We start from the raw sequence: 20287 nt of genomic DNA on the forward strand, positions 1-20287 counted from the left end.
GAGACGTAACTGACGTTTCGTGACAATTGCAAAGGTGGCGAAATACAATAAACTGGTTTCGAAGGCAGCTGGGTCGATGAGCTTCCTTATATTTGATGTTACGTCATAAAAAAAAATCCAATATCTCGCTGATTCATATTAGCGTATTCTAATGTCTTCTTTTCCTTTCGGCGATTCCCTTCAAGGGTCGCCACAGCGAATCAGTGTTCTCCATCTTCAGAGGTTTGTTTCACGTTTGTTTTTTGCCCAAGCTTTTATGTGGGATGCCCTTCCTGACAAAAGGACATCCGACATAAACCTTGCGTGCGTAATTGCGTGTTTGGGGACTACTTGAAAGAGGGCGACGTCATATCGAGAAGTGACGAGCGAGATGAAAGAGAAGCGACGAGCCATATCATGTGATTCTTTTATACTGAAAGTGCCTGACCGGATATTAGACCAGAGCTTGTTACTGTATTCAATAAACCGTTGCTCGCTCGAAACCGACTTAATCTCGTTTACGTAACTACACTACGACATTGGCAACATAAAAAAATCTAAACATAGATATGCCATCAAAATTTCCATTAAAACATTTGAAATAATTCGACATGGCCGTGAGTTAACTTGTGGCCAGCAACAACTCAAAACTCCTGGATGTGTGTGCTAATTGCTACTTTTGTTGATTAAAAAGCGATTGCGCATCATTTGCTACGCTCAGGGGCGCTACAGTATAAATAATTTTACTTGAAATTATCTATTGCATCGTTATATTGTATTACAGATTGTGTGGTGTTATAATAAAAAAAAAACATGTGAAAATATCATCAAAACAGTTTACCTTCGCAGGATAAGGTGTATTGTACGGAGCCCCCAACTTTGCATTCCCTGACAATAGTTTGCGTTGCGACATCTCGCAATTTTTTTTCTTTGATATGTCCCTTTGGGGGCTCCGTAGTATTGTTCATGATTCGAAAAATGCAAAATGTACAATGATTAGTTTAATGTTTTTTCTTGTTTAAAAATAGCATTCAATGTCCCCTCCATTGTGCATGATCATTAGAAAGCATATAGCCATATCCCATAATTTGTTTGGTTGAGAGACAAAATAGTCCAGTTCTCAACAAAATCCTATGTACATTTCAAAACGAAGTTCTTTTGCATGTTCGCGTCGTACGGTTGGACAACTTTGAAGGAAGTTCGGTTTTGCTTCTTCCTTTGTTTTCCCTGTCCGAATTGGTATTGATTGGCATCCGGTATCAATCTTCCAAGCCTGGCGACTCCCCTTGCTGGATTCTTGAGGCTATTCGGATGGCTTCCTCCAACGATGGCTGATCACTTAGCTGGACGCATAAAAAAAAATAAAAATAAAAAATGATTCATCCATGTTTCTTTTGATGTGAGCTACTACTGCTCAGATGTCACAAAAACATGTTATTCATTTTAAACATTTTATTCTAAATATCAAAATATATTAGATAGATAGATAGATAGATAGATAGATAGATAGATAGATAGATAGATAGATAGATAGATAGATAGATAGATAGATAGATAGATAGATAGATAGATAGATAGATAGATAAAAAGCCACTGATGGCCCAGTTGTGTTTACTTTCTAATTAACATGACAAAAAAATGGAAACTTGGATTTATCCAGGTGAAACAAAAGGCTGAGCAGCATATCCATAACATCCGAGGTGAATGAAACCCCTCAGTTTATTTTGGGCAACAATAATAATTTGAGAAACTGAAGAAAAGTAACCATAATTACATTTCACAAACATGACCTAAATCACACTTAAAGGACAACCGACGTCTCCGGACAAGTTGTGTCCATAATTTGTAAAATCATTTCAAATGACTTCTACCTAGCGTATTTTACAAAGATTCCACCGCATATAGCTATATTTTACGTTTTAAGACTCACGCTGAATATTCAGTAAGTCTTGTTTTCGAATTGATAACGATGCCTGACGTGATGTCACGGAAGGAACGCCCCTGACCGAGAAAGCGACACACAATGCATTTTGGGTACTTTGTTTGGTCTGAAAACTTCGTGTTGATGGTCGAAATTAGAAGGAAAACACATAAATAACGCTATGGTGAATCATTGTGTGTTGCACCAAGACTACTATTTGATACTAGTTGACACTAATTCCCAGCAGACAAATAAGCCAATTTCCAACGGAGCTTGGGCGCCATCTTGTGCATTTTCTGGGATGCTACTATGGAGTCCAGAGGCCTCAAAACGATCCGGAAGTACTTCGTTAATCGATTGCAAACATTTGTGCTTTCCTCTGCAGAACTATTTGAATCATATTCATAACTGGATGAGTAACAAGAAAGCACCTTCTCCGAATCTGAACTCTCTGAAGCCATTTTTTTTGATTCTGGAGCAAGGCAGTTTGTGAAGGAGTATCCTGGCGTGACAGTTGAATAACGAAAAGTCTTGATGTATTAATTAACAGCGCTTCTGCTGGTAATCAATATTTTATCAAATACAAACCTGCACAGCAATGTGAGTGCCGTTGGACGTGGCCAGTAAGGTGACTGGGCGAATGTCTTCTTGCTCGTGGCTGTAAGTCGCCTCCTCGACACTTGCAAAGGAAGTCATGCCGGGTGTCATGATGGCCACCTGGGGTAGGATATCGGGGTGCCATGTCAAATTTCAGGATGAATTAATTATTACTATTATGGACCTTGTGACCTTTACGGGTCAACTTAACTCATTCACTGCCATTCCTGTATTTATTTGGAAATTGAAAAGTATGACGTGGAGTGCCATTCCCGAATTTGTTCGGGTTTTATTTTTTTCTTGTTGGGGGAGTGGTGCGAATGAAGCTGCAGTCATGTTTTTTTCTCTTCCACGAGGGGGCAGCATTTGCCTTTTGGATGTCCAAAAATTCAGAAATAAATGTATTTAAAATCAATCCAAAATGTATTTATATTTACAAAAAAATTTAAGCAAAGGCATTTTCGCTGTAATATAATAATAATAATAATAATAATAATAATAATAATAATAATAATAATAATACTCTGACAAAATTTTTCTCTCCCACGAGGGGGCAGAACTTGCCTTTTATACAGCCGCCCCCATTTCCATTGCAGATAACTCCAGACCCATATAATTTAGGAATTAACTTTTCTTTCTGATGAAAGAAGAGTCAAAGGTTTCTAACACTGTATTGAATGTTTATCTAGTCCTAAAACTCAATTATCTGTAAGTCCTGCAATTTCAGTGAAAATAACAAAAACCTTGGCACTGGAGTGGACGCATTTTTACACATGTCTGGTAGAGAATGAGTTAAGTAAACAAATTATTTCAGGTTCTCATTTTAACAGTGAAAATGACAACCCTGGCACTGGAATGCGCACATTTCGTCTGGCAGTTAAAGTTAATTTGACCTTCTTTTAACTTTGTAACGTAAAACAGTTCAATATTTTGGTATTATTTGTTGACCATTACATCATCATGTTTTTGTTTTTACCTGCGCACCCTGCGTGGCCAATTCATGAGCTGGGATGGTGATGGTGGTGCCTTCTTGGGTCACCATGGTAATGGTGCCGCCCATGGCTTGTAAGTCGGCTTCTGAGATGCTCACCTGGAAAGACAGAGTGAGAAAAGAAAAAATGATCCCAATCTGTCAGCGTGCGCTCGTGTCCTGCTTTCCGGGACACAAATGATACCTGTTGTTGAGTCCCGTCCGGCTGTGTCACCACGGCGATGTGCTGCTGGGTCACCACGTCGGCGTTCTCCATTGGAATCTGCTTGGAGGCCATGTCCTCTTCATCCAACGCCGCCGCAGTCGGCGGGTAGATCACATTGGGGTCGTCGATGGCGTCTGGAAACATGATGGAGACCTTTAAAGGACAACCGACGCCTCCGGACAAGTTGTGTCCATAATTTTAAAAATCACTTCAAATGACTTCTACTGAGCATATTTTACAAAGATTCCATGGCATATAGCTATATTTTACGTTTTAAGACACGCGCTGAATATTCACGAAGTCTTGTTTTTGAGTTGATGACTAGTCCTCACGTGACGTCACGGAGGGAACGCCCCTGACCGAGGAAGCGACATACAATGCATTTTGGGTACTTTGTTTGGTCTGAAAACTTCGCGTTGATCCGTGTTGATGGTGAAATTAGAAGGCAAACACATAAATCACGCGATGGTGAACCATTGTGTGTTGCACCAAGACTACTATTTGAATCTAGTTGACACTAATTCCCAGCAGACAAATCCACCCATTTCCAACGGAGCTTGGGCGCCATCTTGTCTATTTTCTGGGATGAAAAAAAAGTTCGTATCTTGTGCATTTTCTGGGATGCTACATTGGAGTCCAGACGCTTCAAAATGATACGGAAGGACTTCTTTAATTGATTGCAAACATTTATGCTTTCCTCTTCAGAAGTATTTGAATCATATTCATAATGTATTTTGCTGTACTTGTTTGGTCTGACAACCTCGTGTTGCACCCAAAAGCCGCCAGAAGAGGGCGTCCAAGTTCCATATAAGGAATTTATCAGCCTGTGGAAATGGAGGTAGCCACAGGAGGTCGCCATTTTGTGCCTCTTTTTTGGGGTGAGACAGTTCCCCCCGATGTTGGTGATACATTTCCAACCCCTATTGCCTCAAAGTGGCACAAATAAATTCTTTAATCGATTGCAAACATGTATGCTTTCCTCTTCAGAACTATTTCAATCATATTCATAACTGGATGTGTAACAAGAAAGCATATTATCCGAATCTGAAGCTATTGTTTTGATTCTCCAGCAATGCAAAAGACGTCTTGGCATGATGTCACGAACTGGGGGCGGGACTTTCTGAAAAAATTCTCAGCTCATTTTTTGCACTTTTGGAAACTTTAAGTGTGTTTTGGGTGTTTTGGGTATTTTAGATGCTATAAAACGTTTTTCTGATTTCAGTTAAAAAACAAAAAAGTGACATCGGTTGCCCTTTAAGCCGGTGGAGGTCCAAAGTGGAGGTCCAAAGTTACGCCAGTGGCTGTCAAAATGTGTTAATGGCGCGTCCCAGACGCATCCCTGAATTCCTACATCCACACGCCTGAAGTTCCACTCACCCGTGGGCTGCTCAAAGTCGGCCTCCTCCTCGATGGGTTCCGTGTCATTGTGGGCAGTGCGCTTGTGCATAGCCAGCGTGGAGATCTGCTTATAGGTCTTTCCGCAGTGGTTGCAGTTGTACGGCTTGCACGGCGTGTGCACCACGTGGTGCTTGTAGAGGCTCGAGTACTCTGTGAAGCGTTTCTCGCATCCGGGCACAGTGCACACGTACGGTTTCTCTCCTGAATAGCACACAAATGAATGATCGTATTATGGCTTCGTTTCGACACACAAACTTGCGCTGCATTGAACTCATTCACTGCCATTCACAAATTTATTCGGGAATTGATGTAGAGCGCCTGATGGAGAATAAGAAGTGATCATATTTAAAAGTTTCATGCTCTTATATGCTGAGTGAACATGGGTGACTCGAATACACAATTGAAGCGCAGACAAACCTGGGGTCAATCTGAGGTCAACAGACAAAGCTTGTTAAACTGTCATCTTCATCTAGGAGATCTGGCCTTGGACAGAATTTAGGACTTGGGAAACTCCTTTATCACAGGAGTAATTTACGACTTGAAACTCCTTCACAGGAAGAGCTCATTAGCCAGGTCACAAATGTATCAGTTCATGGAAGAGACAATGTTTTATTGCTTACAGCTGTTCATAGTTAGAACTCAAGAGGTGTGGTACAGTAAAGTCTCGTTACATCGATATTCTCGGGAGTCGGAAAAAATATCGATATAACCGGACTATCGATATATCCGATCCTGCGGCATGTGAATTTTCTCCTTGCGTTCATAGAAATAGTATCGTAATAAGCAGTACTATCGATATAACGAGACTTTACTGTATTCTAATCAAGAAAACTGTTTTACTAATGCATCACTTAAATTTGCATATACTCTCAATAAATAGCTTGGCAGAGGTCTGCAGAATTCAGGCGTCTGTCATGAATGGCTACGTCTCCTGCCGGCAATAGAAGACAATCTTTCTGTATTCGAGCGTTTGTCCACAGTGTCCGATCAAACATCTCTGACAGCGCTATTCCCGAATTTGTTAGGGTTTTGTTTTTTTCATGCTTTGGTGCAGATGAAGCACTGGCCATGGCCTCTGGCAATGTTTTTATCTTTTCCACAAGGGGGCAGCATTTCCCTTTTTCCCCATCTATATAAACCAATAGTAAAGTGTCCTTGAGTTTTGAAAGGCACTTATAAATGAAATAGATTATTATTGCTAGCTGGCTATCAGCTATCTATTGGCTATATGGCTGTCTAGCTAGTTAATTGAGTCAGGAAACATATTGGCTATCGAGCTATCTAGCATTCTATCTTTTTGAGTTACTTCTGGGTGAGTGAACGCTGGCGCATGTGGCTGCCGCTACTCACCCACAGATAAACTGATCCTGTGACTAAAGTGACATTGAGAGTTTTGAAAGGCACTTATAAATTAATTTGATTATTATTACTAGCTAGCTAGCTATTAGCGATCCAGTTGGCTATCTTTTGGCTATATGGCTAGCTAGCTAATTGAGTCAGGAAACATATTAGCTATCTAGTATTATATTAGCTAGCGAGCTAACTTTCTAACTTTTTGAGTTACTTCCGGGTTGAGTGAACGCTGGCGCGTGTGGCTGCCGCTACTCACCCACAGAAAAACTGATCCTGTGACTGTAAAGTGACCTTGAGAGTTTTGAAAGGCACTTAGAAATCAAATGGATTATTATTATTATTATTGCATTGTATTTTGGACAGCCGCCCTCATTTCCAGCTCATATAACTCCAGACACATTTAATTTAGGAATTAACTCTTTTTTTTATGATGAAAGAAGAGCGTCAAAGGTTTCCAACGTTGCATCGAATGTTTATGTAGTCCTAAAAATCAATATTCTATGGGTCCTGAAATTCAAGTGACAATGACAAAAACCCGGGCACTGGAGTGGACACATTTTTTTGCACATGTCTGGCAGTGAATGAGTTAAAATGAAATTACCGGTGTGGATCCTCATGTGGTTCTTATAGTTGGTGGCGCTGGCGAATGAGCGGCCGCAGTTGGGTTCGGAGCAGTAATACGGTCGCTCGCCCGTGTGAGTGCGGATGTGTACTTTGCGGATGTTGGAGGTGGTGAAAGACCGCCCGCAGCCCTCCACCGGACACTTGAACGGCTTTTCTCCTACAATGCCATAAAAAGACACATTCAAATGCAACCAAGATTGATTTTTTTTGCACATAATTATTATTATTATTTTTTTAATGACAGTCCAAATGGCTCAATTCATATTTTTTCTCAAAAATCTTCCGTTTTATCTGCGTTCACGGTCGTGGTTTCGTACCTGTGTGCGTGCGGGTGTGCTTTTGAAGGTCTCCCGAAGTTTTGAATGACTTGCAACAGTTGAGCTCCTGACAACGATAGGGCTTTTCGCCAGTGTGGGTGCGAGAGTGACTCTTCAGGCCATAACCTAGAAAAAAAGAAAAAAAAAGAAAAGAAAGAACAAAAATATGTACACTCGTTATTTTTTGTGACCGAATGAGGAATTTGACAATGAATTAACATTAAAAAAATGATGTATTATGTATTAATCTTTAGAATTATCCATAAGTAGCATTTGCGTTGACCAACACTCTTGCTTGACCGACTTAAAAATACAATAATTTATTTTTACTTGGAACTTATTTTGTCTCTTTTGACCAAAAAATGTCACAGATCTTTTAAGATGTATAAAATCCAAAATGAAAAAAAAAATCATAATAATAAGAATGAAATTAAAAATAAAATAACAAACTTATTTTTACTTGGAACTTATTTTGTCTCTTTCGACCATAAACTGTCACAGATCTTTGAAGACGCATAAAATCCAAAATCTAAAAAACTAATCATAACAGTAATAATTACATTAAAAATAAATTAAAAATAAATGAACTTATTTTTACTTGGCACTTAATAAAATAAAAAACGTCTTTTTACTTGGAACTTATTTTGTTTCTTTTGACCAAAATATGTTACCGATCTTTTAAAACGCATAAAATCCAAAAATGTAAAAGAATAATCATCGTAGTAAGAATGAAATTAAAAATACAATAATTTATTTTTACTTGGAACTTATTTTGTGTCTTTTGACCAAAAATAGTCACAGATATTTTAAGACGCGTAAAATCCAAAATGTAAAAAAAAGAGAATCAGAATCAACTTTATTGCCAAGTATGTAGAACACGGCACTATATAGTTCCATTTGGGCTATTGTTGAAAGAGTTCATGGCTTGTGGGAAGAAGATAGTAAGATATGAAATTGAAAATACATTAAAAATTACATTTAATTAAAATAAAATAAATATTTTTACTTGGAACTTAATGAATTAAAAAACTTATTTTTACCTGGAACTTAATAAAATAAAATAAAAAACTTATTTTTACTTGGAACTTATTGTGTCTTTTTTGACCAAAAAATGTCACAGATCTTTTAAGGCGCATAAAATCCAAAATGTAAAAAAATAATCATAATAGTAATAATGAAATAAAAAAATAAAATAAATAACTTATTTTTACTTGGAACTTATTCTGTCTTTTTTGACCAAAAAATGTCACAGATCTTTTAAGACGCATAAAATTCAAAATGTAAAAAAATAATCATAGTAGTAATAATGAAATAAAAAAATAAAAAAATAACTTATTTTTACTTGGAACTTATTTTGTCTTTTTTTGACCAAAAAATGTCACAGATCTTTTAAGACGCATAAAATTCAAAATGTAAAAAAATAATCATAATAGTAATAATGAAATAAAAAAAATAAAAAAATAACTTATTTTTACTTGGAACTTATTTTGTCTTTTTTTGACCAAAAAATGTCACAGATCTTTTAAGACGCATAAAATTCAAAATGTAAAAAAAAATCATAATAGTAGTAATGAAATAAAAAAAATAAAAAAATAACGTATTTTTACTTGGAACTTATTTTGTCTTTTTTTGACCAAAAAATGTCACAGATCTTTCAAGACGCATAAAATTCAAAATGTAAAAAAATAATCATAATAGTAATAATGAAAAAAAAATAAAAATAATAATAACTTATTTTTACTTGGAACTTATTTTGTCTCTTTTGACCATAAAATGTCACAGATCTTTTAAGACGCATAAAATCCAAAATGTAAAAAATTAATCATAATAACGAAATAAAAAAGAAAATAAAATAAAAATACGGCATTTCTATCCCAAATCTGTACGCGAAACCCTACCTGTTGCGAACTTCTTCTCGCATCCCGTATAGTCACACATGTATGGCTTGTCTCCCGTATGCGAGCGTTCGTGGACCTGCGTCAGCACAAATGCATTCATGAGTATTCTTGTTGATTTACAAAGTGTGTTACACAAAAATTAATACATAAAATAATTGACTGACTGACAGCTTGTAAGTACGATTGCAAACACATTTACACAACATCATCATAATAATAATACATTTAATTCACAAGTGCCTTTCTGAACACCCAAGGACACTTTACAATAAAAACAATACATAAAACAATAAAATAATGAATAAAACAATAAATAATAAAACAGCAGATTAAACTAGACCATGAAAGCAAGTTTAAACAGGTGGGTTTTGAGGTGAGATTTGAAAGTAGGAAGGGAGTCAATGTTACGGATGTTGGGTGGAAGTGAGTTCCAGAGTTTAGGAGCGGAGCGGCTGAAAGCTCTGCACCCCATCGTGGTGAGATGGGCAGAGGGCATACAGAGGTGGAGGGAGGAAGAGGATCTGAGGGCCCGAGAGGGAACGGAGATTTGAAGTAGGTCAGACAGATAGGTGGGGACAAGGTTATGGATGGCTTTAAAGGACAACCGACGTCTCCGGACAAGTTGTGTCCATAATTTGTAAAATGGCTTTAAATGACTTCTACTGAGTGTATTTTACAAAGATTCCACCACATATAGCTATATTTTACGTTTTAAGACTTGTTGGTGACGAGTCCGTACGTGACATCACTAAAGGAACGCCCCTCACCGAAAAAAGACACATTGTAGCAGTCCTTCCATCACGTCAATGTATTTTGCTGTACTTGTTTGGTCTGACAACTTTGTGTTGCACCCAAAAGCCGCCAGAAGAGGGCGTCCAAGTTCCATATAAGGAATTTATCAGCCTGTGGAAATGGAGGTAGCCACAGGAGGTCGCCATTTTGTGCCTCTTTTTTTGGGTGAGACAGTTCCCCCCGATGTTGTGGCACAAATAAATTATTTAATCGATTGCAAACATGTATGCTTTCCTCTTCAGAACTATTTGAATCATATTCACAACTGGATGTGTAACAAGAAAGCATATTCTCCGAATCTGAAGCCATTGTTTGAATTCTCCAGCAATGCAAGACGTCTTGGCGTGACGTCACGAACTGGGGGCGGGACTTTCTGAAAATGCCCAATTCGCAGCTCAATTTTTTGCAGATTTTGGACACTTTAAGTCATTTTTATTGGTGTTTTGCATTTGAATAAAAATATCATACTGCGTGTTTTGGGTATTTTAGATTCGATAAAACGTTTTTCTATTGTCAATTAAAAAACACAAGTGACGTCGTTGTCCTTTAAAATGTAATGTATTATTATTACAACAAACCTTCAGATGATGTGCAGTGGTGTACAACTTTCCGCAATCTTTGTGCTCGCAGCGGTATGACTTCTCGCCCACGTTGGCCACCTTCCTGTTCTCCTGACCCTGTAGCACAATCTGACAGACGAGGGGGTTAAAAAAAAAAACATTAGCCCCAAAATGGATAAAAGCTCTGTAAATGTATGATATTCTTCCATACTCGCATGTGCACGCCATTGTCTGCCTCCACTCTACCGTAGGGAACCAAAGGATTCTCAATGTTCTCCACCTGAGCAGAAATGATACCTGCGAGTTAATCAAAGAGTTTCCCAATCACTGCCAAAAATATGTTTAACTCATTCACTGCCTTTGACAAATGTATTTGGGAATTGCCAATATAACGTAGAACGCCATTCCCGAATTTATTCGAGTTTTGTTTTTTCTTGTTTGGGTGCCGATAAAGCGCATGGCCTCCGACAATGTTTTTTCCCATCCGCATTACCCTTTTTCCGTGTTAGCGCTTTGTTACAGCTTCAGCTGTTGTTAATGGCTATGTCCTTGAGAGTTTTGAAAGGCTCTTATCAATACAATGTATTATCGTTACTATTAGCTATATATTAGCTGGCTAGCTAGCTTTATATCTATTTGAGGTACTTCCGGGTTGAGTGAACGCTGGGGCGTATGGCTGCCGCTGCTCACCCACAGAAAAACTTATCCTGTGACTGTAAAGTGACCTTGAGAGTTTTGAAAGGCGCTTATAAATGAAATGTATTATTATTATTATTATCATAATAATAATAATAATAATAATAATAATAATAATACATTTCATTTATTTATTATTGTATTGTGATGAAGTCTGATAAAACCCTGGAATATTTTATATATAGTATGACAAAACCCTTTAAAAAAATATTATAGAAATTCATTGAAACTGCGCCTTAGAATCCGTTGCGGAAAATACGGTCATTAAAAATTGCTCTGTGTGCAGTGCAGTGCATTTTATCTCTGGATCGAGTAGATACACACCTTGGTGGTATATTGCTCCAGCACGCTGATGGTCTCGGGGTCGATAGCGGTGGCCTCTGCCTGCAAGTCAGCGATGGTACAGTCGGCCTGAATGGCCAAGATGGTGTTGGGCTGCGGCATGTGGACCGTGTGTTGGATGTATGCGGTGCTGCCGTCCTCCAACTGGACTTCCTGCAGGCCGCCTTGCTCATACGTTTCTGTTTCACGACAGAAGCAGGTGCAAATGTTTTTTTTTTTTTTTTTTTTTTTTAATCCGTATGCTGCCCAAGTTTCATTTGTTCCAACACTATTCATTCCATCACTGCAGATTATATTAGTAGATATAGGAAAGTATGTTGCTTGTTTTTTTTTAAATGCATTTAATTTTTAACATTGGTTCTTATCATTAGCCGGTGCTGGCCCAGTGGAGTTACAGAGTTGCGCTAGTGGCTGTCAAAATGTGTAAATGGCGTATGCATTTACATTCACTGACTCCATGTCATCATGATAACAGTATAAATGGTCTTTTTTCCCCTATCTATCTATCTATCTATCTATCTATCTATCTATCTATCTATCTATCTATCTATCTATCTATCTATCTATCTATCCGCAGTATCTATCTATCTATCTATCTATCTATCTATCTATCTATCTATCTATCTATCTATCTATCTATCTATCTATCTATCTATCTATCCATCTATCCATAGTATCTATCTATCCATCCGCAGTATCTATCTATCTATCTATCTATCTATCTATCTATCTATCTATCTATCCATCCATCCATAGTATCTATCCATCCATCCGCAGTATCTATCTATCTATCTATCTATCTATCTATCTATCTATCTATCTATCTATCTATCTATCTATCTATCTATCTATCTATCCATAGTATCTATCTATCCATCCGCAGTATCTATCTATCTATCTATCTATCCATCCATCCATAGTATCTATCCATCCATCCGCAGTATCTATCTATCTATCTATCTATCTATCTATCTATCTATCTATCTATCTATCTATCTATCTATCTATCTATCTATCTATCCATCCATCCGCAGTATCTATCTATCTATCCATCCATCCGTAGTATCTATCCATCCATCCGCACTATCTATCTATCTATCTATCTATCTATCTATCTATCTATCTATCTATCTATCTATCTATCTATCTATCTATCTATCCATAGTATCTATCCATCCATCCGCAGTATCTATCTATCTATCCATCCATCCATAGTATCTATCCATCCATCCGCAGTATCTATCTATCTATCTATCTATCTATCTATCTATCTATCTATCTATCTATCTATCTATCTATCTATCTATCTATCTATCCATAGTATCTATCCATCCATCCGCAGTATCTATCTATCTATCCATCCATCCATAGTATCTATCTATCTATCTATGTATCTATCTATCTATCTGTCTATCTATCCATAGTATCTATCCATCCATCCGCAGTATCTATCTATCTATCTATCTATCTATCTATCTATCTATCTATCTATCCATCCATCCGCAGTATCTATCTATTTATCCATCCATCCATAGTATCTATCCATCCATCCATAGTATCTATCCATCCATCCGCAGTATCTATCTATCTATCTATCTATCTATCTATCTATCTATCTATCTATCTATCTATCTATCCATCCATAGTATCTATCCATCCATCCGCAGTATCTATCTATCTATCTATCTATCTATCTATCTATCTATCTATCTATCTATCTATCTATCTATCTATCTATCCATCCATCTATCTATCCATCCATCCATCCATCTATGAATGAATTATTATTATCTACAGTGTCTATCTACCATATCTACCTACCTACTGTAGCTACCTACTGTATCTACCTACCTACCGTAGCTACCTACCTACCTATCTATCTAGTTGAATGAACCATCCGAATCATCTCGGACCTGATCAAATCCGAGAACATGGCGTAATATGTGGAAACGACAAAATAGTTGACATAAGAAGGACCAAGTGATGATCACTAAGGATTTTGTGTCTTGGTAATAATCCTCATATTAAAAAAATATATATAAATCATAGGAGGAACTATAATTGAAATTGAACTATTTTTTTTTTTTTCCACTGACTTTTGTTGTTGTTGTTTTTTATTACGAGTGTATTTTTCTTGTAATTTTACATCCAGTGATTTAAAGAGAATAAATGATTTTTTTTTTTCACTTTACCTTTTGGTGTGTGTATGAACGCTGTAGTTCCGTCTTCAAGCTGAACTGCTTGTCCGTCTTCCAGCTGCAAACTGTCTCCTTCTGGAATTGACCAACAACACTTAATTTCTCAGCAAGCAAATCGCTAACATTCCCGACGACGTTGAGGTGTTACCTGCTTTGGACATGGATACGTGCCGGACGTAGGCGGCCGATCCGTCCTCCAATTGGATCACCTGGCCGTCCATGATTTGCCCGTCAGAGAAATCCGGCTTGGTCTGCCGTTGGATGTAGGCAGTGGAGCCGTCCACCAGGGTGACGGCCTGGAGGCTCACCGTGTCCATGGTGTCCATCTGATCGGGGTCTGGTGGGTGGGAGAGGGGTGGGCGGGCACAACCTTGAGACCCACAAGGAAACCTTCGACATTTGACTGCTGCTCTTCCAGATGAAAAGTTATCAAATTCCATTTTTTAGTATTACTCACCCATGTCACATTATTGACTTTCATTTCACTGTCATGAACTCATTCACTGCCAGATGATGTGCAAAAATGTGTGCACTCTAGTGCCAGGGTTTTTGTCATTGTCACTCCAATTCCAGGACCCATAGAACATTGAGTCTTAGGACTACATAAACATTCAACGCAGCGTAGGAAATGTTATACTCTCTTCTTTCATCTGAAAAAAATAGTTAATTCCTAAGTGATATGGGTCTGGAGTTATATGAGCTTAAAATGAGGGTGGCTGTCCAAAAGGCAATGCAATACATACATCTTGTCCTGTGATTGGAAAGAGTTTTGAAAGGCGCTTAAAAATGATTTTTTTTTCGTATCATTATATTGGTTTATATAGCGCCTAATAACAGCTGAAGCTAGAACAAAGCGCTAACATGGAAAAAGGGAAATGCTGCCCCCTTGTGGAATGGGAAAAAAAACTTTGCCAGACATCTGGCCATCGCTTTATCGGCACCCAAAAAAGAAAAAAACAATACCCGGACAAATTCGGGAATGGCGCTCTACGTCATATTTTCAATTTCCGGCTAAATTCCAAGATGGCAGTGAATGAGTTAATTCTCACAGTGCTTTTTTTTTTTTTGCTATCGTTTATGCTATATGCTAAACTAAAAGGGAGGAACATATCATCAAGGCTTACTATTCATCCTTGGTGAAAGTCTGCGCTATGCTCAATGCTTTTGTTCCGGTGTCTTACTCGATCTATAATAATAATAATAATAATAATAATAATAATAATAATAATCCATTTTATTTTTAAGCGCCTTTCAAAACTCTCAAGGTCACTTTACAATCACAGGATCAGTTTCTCTGTGGGTGAGCAGCGGCAGCCACACGCGCCAGCGTTCACTCAATCCGGAAGTAACTTAAATAGATCGAAAGCTAACTAGCTAATAGATAGCTAACACAGTAGATAGTGAGCTAGATAGCTAGCCAGACAGCCAGACTGCTAATAGCTAGCAAAGTAACTAGCTAGCCAATAGATAGCTAACACAGTAGATAGCGAGCTAGATAGCTAGCCAGCCAGCTAGTCGGCTAATAGATAGCTAATAGGTGTCGGGGCAATTCGTTATGAACATCTTTCTGTTTCCTTGAGCATCATTTGTTTTTTCTTGGACTTCCTGACATGTCACATCCTGCCCGCCTCTACATGACGTCACATCCTGCCCGCTTCGCATGACATCACATCCTGTCCGTCTTTATAAAAGCTCTCCCAACATGCCCCATCTCTCTCTTTTCCTCTCGGCTTTTCCCCCCTGCCCTTCGGGGTAGTGGGGAAATTTGTGCCGTCCCCAAATTAAAGAACCTGTTTTTACTTGATTCCTGCTTCATTAATAACAACTTTATCATAGGTAACTAACAGATAGCTAGCTTGATTGTCATAATTTATAATTGATTTCTATCTATTGAATAACTCAAATAGTTTTGTACAGGCACTGACACAGAATCGTGATTGGACATACTTTGTATGCTATTCCAAAGATGCTCAGCCAGGAGTTTGATACCGGGGGGTAAAAAAAGCCATCTGACAGCCTTTGCTGGGCTCTATCTAAAATGGCGGATGTATGTCTTGAGTTGTAAACACAAAATAAAACCCAGAATTCTGAACTTTTGTCTCACGTTCATCTTTTTGATCTGAAATCCAAATGTCATTACTACGGTGAGACCTCAACTTACAAACACCTTAACTTACAAACTTTTCGTCTTACAAACATCAAATTTATGAAAATTAAACCTTATAATAAGCACTATTTTCATGATACACACCCACCACGGCTGGCGGAGTGATCTTCGGCGGAAGCACATGACCGAACAGCACCAGAGGTTAAGTTACCATCAGTACTTATGGAAGGTGACTCTCCTTCCATAAGCCATCAGCGACTATCAAAAAGGTAAATACAACTTTATTTTACAGCACAGTTTATTTCTTTAATTGCAGTCGTCATGTAATGAGCCTCTTTCCAAACAGCAATTCCCTTTGACCTTCAACCTCCAACGCCATTCCATCAAGCCATCAATGACCATCACAAATGTAAATAAAGTGACTTTATGATACAATGCATTGTATTTCTTTCATTACAATACAATAGCACATTTATTATACGTAGAATAAGGTATGTTGTGTGTAGTTTTAAGGCTTATTTAGTTGAAAAGTATATTTTATGGAAACCCGAGAACGGATTATTCCCATTTTAATGGTTTCCTATGGGATTTTTTTTTTGAGTTACACACTTTTCGTCTTACACACTCTATCTGGGAACCAATTAAGTTCGTAAGTTGAGGTCTCACTGTATACAGCCAAAACGCAACATTGGGCTGATTTAACTCACCTCCCACAGTCACAGCTTCAGTCAGGCAAAGCGTGACGGGCTGACCGTCTGCGTCATGAAACTCCGTCATTACTTGGGAGTCCCGGTTGAGCTGCGCCAAGAGCATGCTTCAGTCGCTGCCATGACACAACACATGAGTGACGAGCGTACAGAAAAGATTGTAATCAGGCAGCAGTGCTGATAAAACTATTTGTCACTAAGCTAAATTCAGCCACTGAACATACAAAGGTATATGACACACAAAGTGGAAAAGGTTGCTCCGGCAACGCAACATAACATCCCTGTTGCATTGACTTTAATTGATTTCTACAGGTTTGAAGGTTTATTTATAAAAAAAAAACGTCTCGTGTAAGCACACAACCTCCGCTCCCAAAAACTGTCCAGACTGTGTTAGGAATAGGTGTGTAAAAACTGGAAATATTTGGGATACTGTCTGGTAAATTTCCATCAGAAGTTGAGGAATTTTTGGAAATAAATGAAAGTGGTAAGTATAAAAACATGGACGTGTAATAAGTACAGTAATCCCTCGCTACTTTGCGGTTCACTTATCGCGGCTTCAGTGCATCGCGGATTTTTTTTCAGGGGGAAAAAAAAAACGTTTCTTTTTTAAGGAGTCTTTCTCCGAGAGATGAACATTGTTATCGGTAGTCGTTGGCACTCTCTTTTTTCCTTTTTTATTAGTGGCATGCAAATATGCAAACAAAGTACAGTGATACCTCGGTTTTCGACCATAATCCGTTTCAGAAACCTGTTCGAAAACCGATTTGTTCAAAAACCGAAACAGCACTTTTCATTAAAATCAATGTAAAATATCTTAATCCGTTCAAAGTCTAGAAAACAACTTTTTAACTATTTCATTGCATACACCGGAGAACAACTTAATAATAGAGCAGGTCATGTGTAAAATTCTATAAAAACAAACTTATCTTCACCAATTTTCTTTCTGACACTGGGCGTGTTGGCACCTATCCCAGCTGTCTTTGGGCAAACACAGGGCACACTAACTTTTCAAACCATCCTCTGCTTGCTTTAAAATCATACTATTCAGGAGATCTTAACCAAATATGTCTGCATTTTCGCAAAAATAAAACAACAATATTAATGCGTTGGTCACAATGAGGAAGACGTGACATATAAGGAAGTGGCACATATGCGGAGGGTTGTCGGAGGAGGGTAGTCGAGTGATGCATTCAGTTTGGTTGAGAACCAAATTTCGGTTGTATCGGTACCGGGGCATAAAAAATATGACATTTTTGGTTGAAAACCGAATGGGATGAGAACCGAGACGTTCGAAAACCGAGGTTTGACTGTAAAATAAACAACACTGCAACCAACATTGCAAAAAAAGCAGAATAAAATCAAACACACTGGCTTTAGCAGCTCATGGAGCAGAAGCTCCATGAGCTGTTCTCTATTCTCAAAAAAAGAGACAAAAAAAGAGTGCCAACAACTACCGATAACAATGTTCTTCTCTCGCAGAAAGACTCCTTAAAAAAGTTTTTTTGGGAACAAATAGTACTTCGCGGGTTTCACCTATTGCAGGCTATTTTTGGAACGTGTCTCCCGCGATAAACGAGGGTTCACTGAACATCTATTCGATCACGTTTATTGGCAGTTAATTTGTTAGGATTGCATACTGTACTTCCAAATACATATCCCAAGTAGAAATTATTACGATAACTTTATGAGAGAAATCCACAATTGTAAACGACGGTCATCTTTAAAAATTGCATTAAATGATGTGTTTTGGCACAATTAAAGACACCTTTGCTCTTTCAAGTTTGTCACTTCCAGATGGTTCCACATAGCCATTTCATCGGCTTACAAACCAAAATCTGCCGCTGTGGGTTGAATATTGACCTAAATAATGTTTCATTATAGTGTAGCGGCTGATTTTATTCAACACGTGTCACACATGAGCGCCAAAAAGCACACTTTGAGCGGGGAGTTAGCCTACGTGCTAACTGCGGCAGCTAAGCGCTATCATGACTTCGTAAGACCTCATTCCGCCAAACATAAATATCGTCACGAACTCGTCGACTAAGTGTGGTCCACTCAACCCTCGTATGCTCATTGGATTTTATCCAATGTGCTAAAAACCGCGCTAACAACGATTAGCTGCTGGGCTTTCAATCGCTTATTCGCGTGACTTAGATAAGACGGACTCATTAATGATAACATAAGCATTTTTTGCCCGTCGTCGACTTGACAATGTCTTGCACGACGATATAAACGACATTCTTCAGTCATATTATGAGCTCCAGCCGTTGACAGCCACACCCTCTGGCTGTGTGACGGCAGTGGGAATACTGCACACTGGGTAAAAACCAATTTATATACGAACCTCGGGAAATTTTTCCAACAATTCCTCCTGTTCGACCACCATGCACCAGTGCAGGAAACACTCGACACCCGGAACGTGTATGAAAACAAGACGCTCGTGACGATGGCCCGCCTGTTCCGTGTTTACCCGCATTCTAATTGGTCTACACTTGATAGAAAGTCTTCCATTGGCTGAAATGAACGTCAATCCAAAATACACATTTTCCTCATGTCTGAGCACACGTGAGTACAGGTGGACTACGATGGCATTTCGGCCATGTTGGAAGGGTCGAATATGCCCACTAATTTATGAAATAAGATGAGTTTTAACATCTAGAGCGAGTATGAAAAATATTAAAGCGGTTTGTGTGTGCATGTTTGTTTGCTATTTACGTTACGTAGAGGATACAGCAAGTCCTGAAGAATGAATGACTGTGTCCTTGTGTTGTCATGTTTTTTTCCCCAAGATGGCGGCGCGTGAACACGCAGCGGCTCCCCTCTCCCGGCAAATTGGCGGTTTCATGTTTATTATGTTTGTTAAAGTCATTATAAGTGCCTTGCACGGTGTGTCCGAAAGGACAGTAATTTCGTCTGTGCTGTATGTCATGCATATTAGCACATTTGACAATAAAGCTGACTTTGACATTGCAAAGGAACATGTATATTTCTTTAACCCAAACGTTTAAAAACAATGAACACTTTGTTTTCAGTTTTTTTCGGCGGTGGCCCGCTTCTTCGCATTAAAATTCTGATTACAGCACTGGATTTAAAATACGGAGCTACTCTTCCAAATTAAAGCGTCGGTGTTTTTCCATATCCAATATGGCGGCGACGCCGACAAACGATTCAACCCACAATGCGTCATCAGCAATTGTCTATGTCTCTTCGCAGAGGGCGGAAATAAAATTGTAATACACGTTTCCCGGGCCCCCGACAGTCGCCATTCCGCGTCGTAGTTCGTATTGTTGGCTACCTTTCGACACTTCCATAACCCCATAAACGAAACATTAGAGGTAAAACACGCGTGGGACGTACTCCCCTGACGCGGAAACATCTCGTGTGGGTTTTTTCCTCCCCGCGAATGATAGCCCGCTTGAATGTCGTTTAGCGAACCACGAGGCTATAGCTGGGCATCCATGTTGAAAACAAGGCCGTGTGGGAGAAGTGCTTCGGGCAATGCAGTCTGACTGACCTGAACGCACCACGACTGACAACCATCAATCGAATATATATAATTTAGTGGGATTATTTTATGACGACGACCTAAAAATTGTTCTGTA

General features: G+C 38.6%; 1 protein-coding gene across 1 annotated transcript; it reads right to left on the bottom strand.

Annotated features, from left to right (window-relative positions):
• Positions 1–965: 965 nt before the first annotated feature.
• znf143b (zinc finger protein 143b) lies at positions 966–19138 on the bottom strand. Its single transcript, XM_088996537.1, has 15 exons — positions 19030–19138; positions 16686–16801; positions 14020–14208; positions 13866–13946; positions 11656–11852; positions 10847–10915; positions 10654–10764; positions 9284–9359; positions 7386–7511; positions 7046–7225; positions 5071–5292; positions 3673–3827; positions 3474–3587; positions 2489–2617; positions 966–1322 (listed from the first exon to the last, which is right to left on the bottom strand). The coding sequence occupies exons 2-15, from the start codon at positions 16789–16791 to the stop codon at positions 1239–1241; spliced, it is 1839 nt and encodes a 612-aa protein (XP_088852663.1). The 5' UTR covers positions 16792–16801; positions 19030–19138; the 3' UTR covers positions 966–1238.
• Positions 19139–20287: the final 1149 nt, after the last annotated feature.

This window comes from Hippocampus bargibanti, linkage group LG05 (assembly GCF_051943395.1).
Source record: "Hippocampus bargibanti isolate YZ-2025 linkage group LG05, ASM5194339v1, whole genome shotgun sequence".
NCBI lineage: Eukaryota > Metazoa > Chordata > Actinopteri > Syngnathiformes > Syngnathidae > Hippocampus > Hippocampus bargibanti.

Bases quoted from the DNA above. Each gene is read 5' to 3' on its own strand.
- znf143b (XM_088996537.1), bottom strand. From the start codon at position 16,791: ATGCTCTTGGCGCAGCTCAACCGGGACTCCCAAGTAATGACGGAGTTT. The intron at 3,828-5,070 runs GTGAGTGGAACT...TCATGTTTCCAG, and splicing joins CGACTTTGAGCAGCCCACGG to ACGCCATCGACGACCCCAAT. The intron at 1,323-2,488 runs GTTTGTATTTGA...TTATGCGTCCAG, and splicing joins GCACTCACATTGCTGTGCAG to CTAAGTGATCAGCCATCGTT.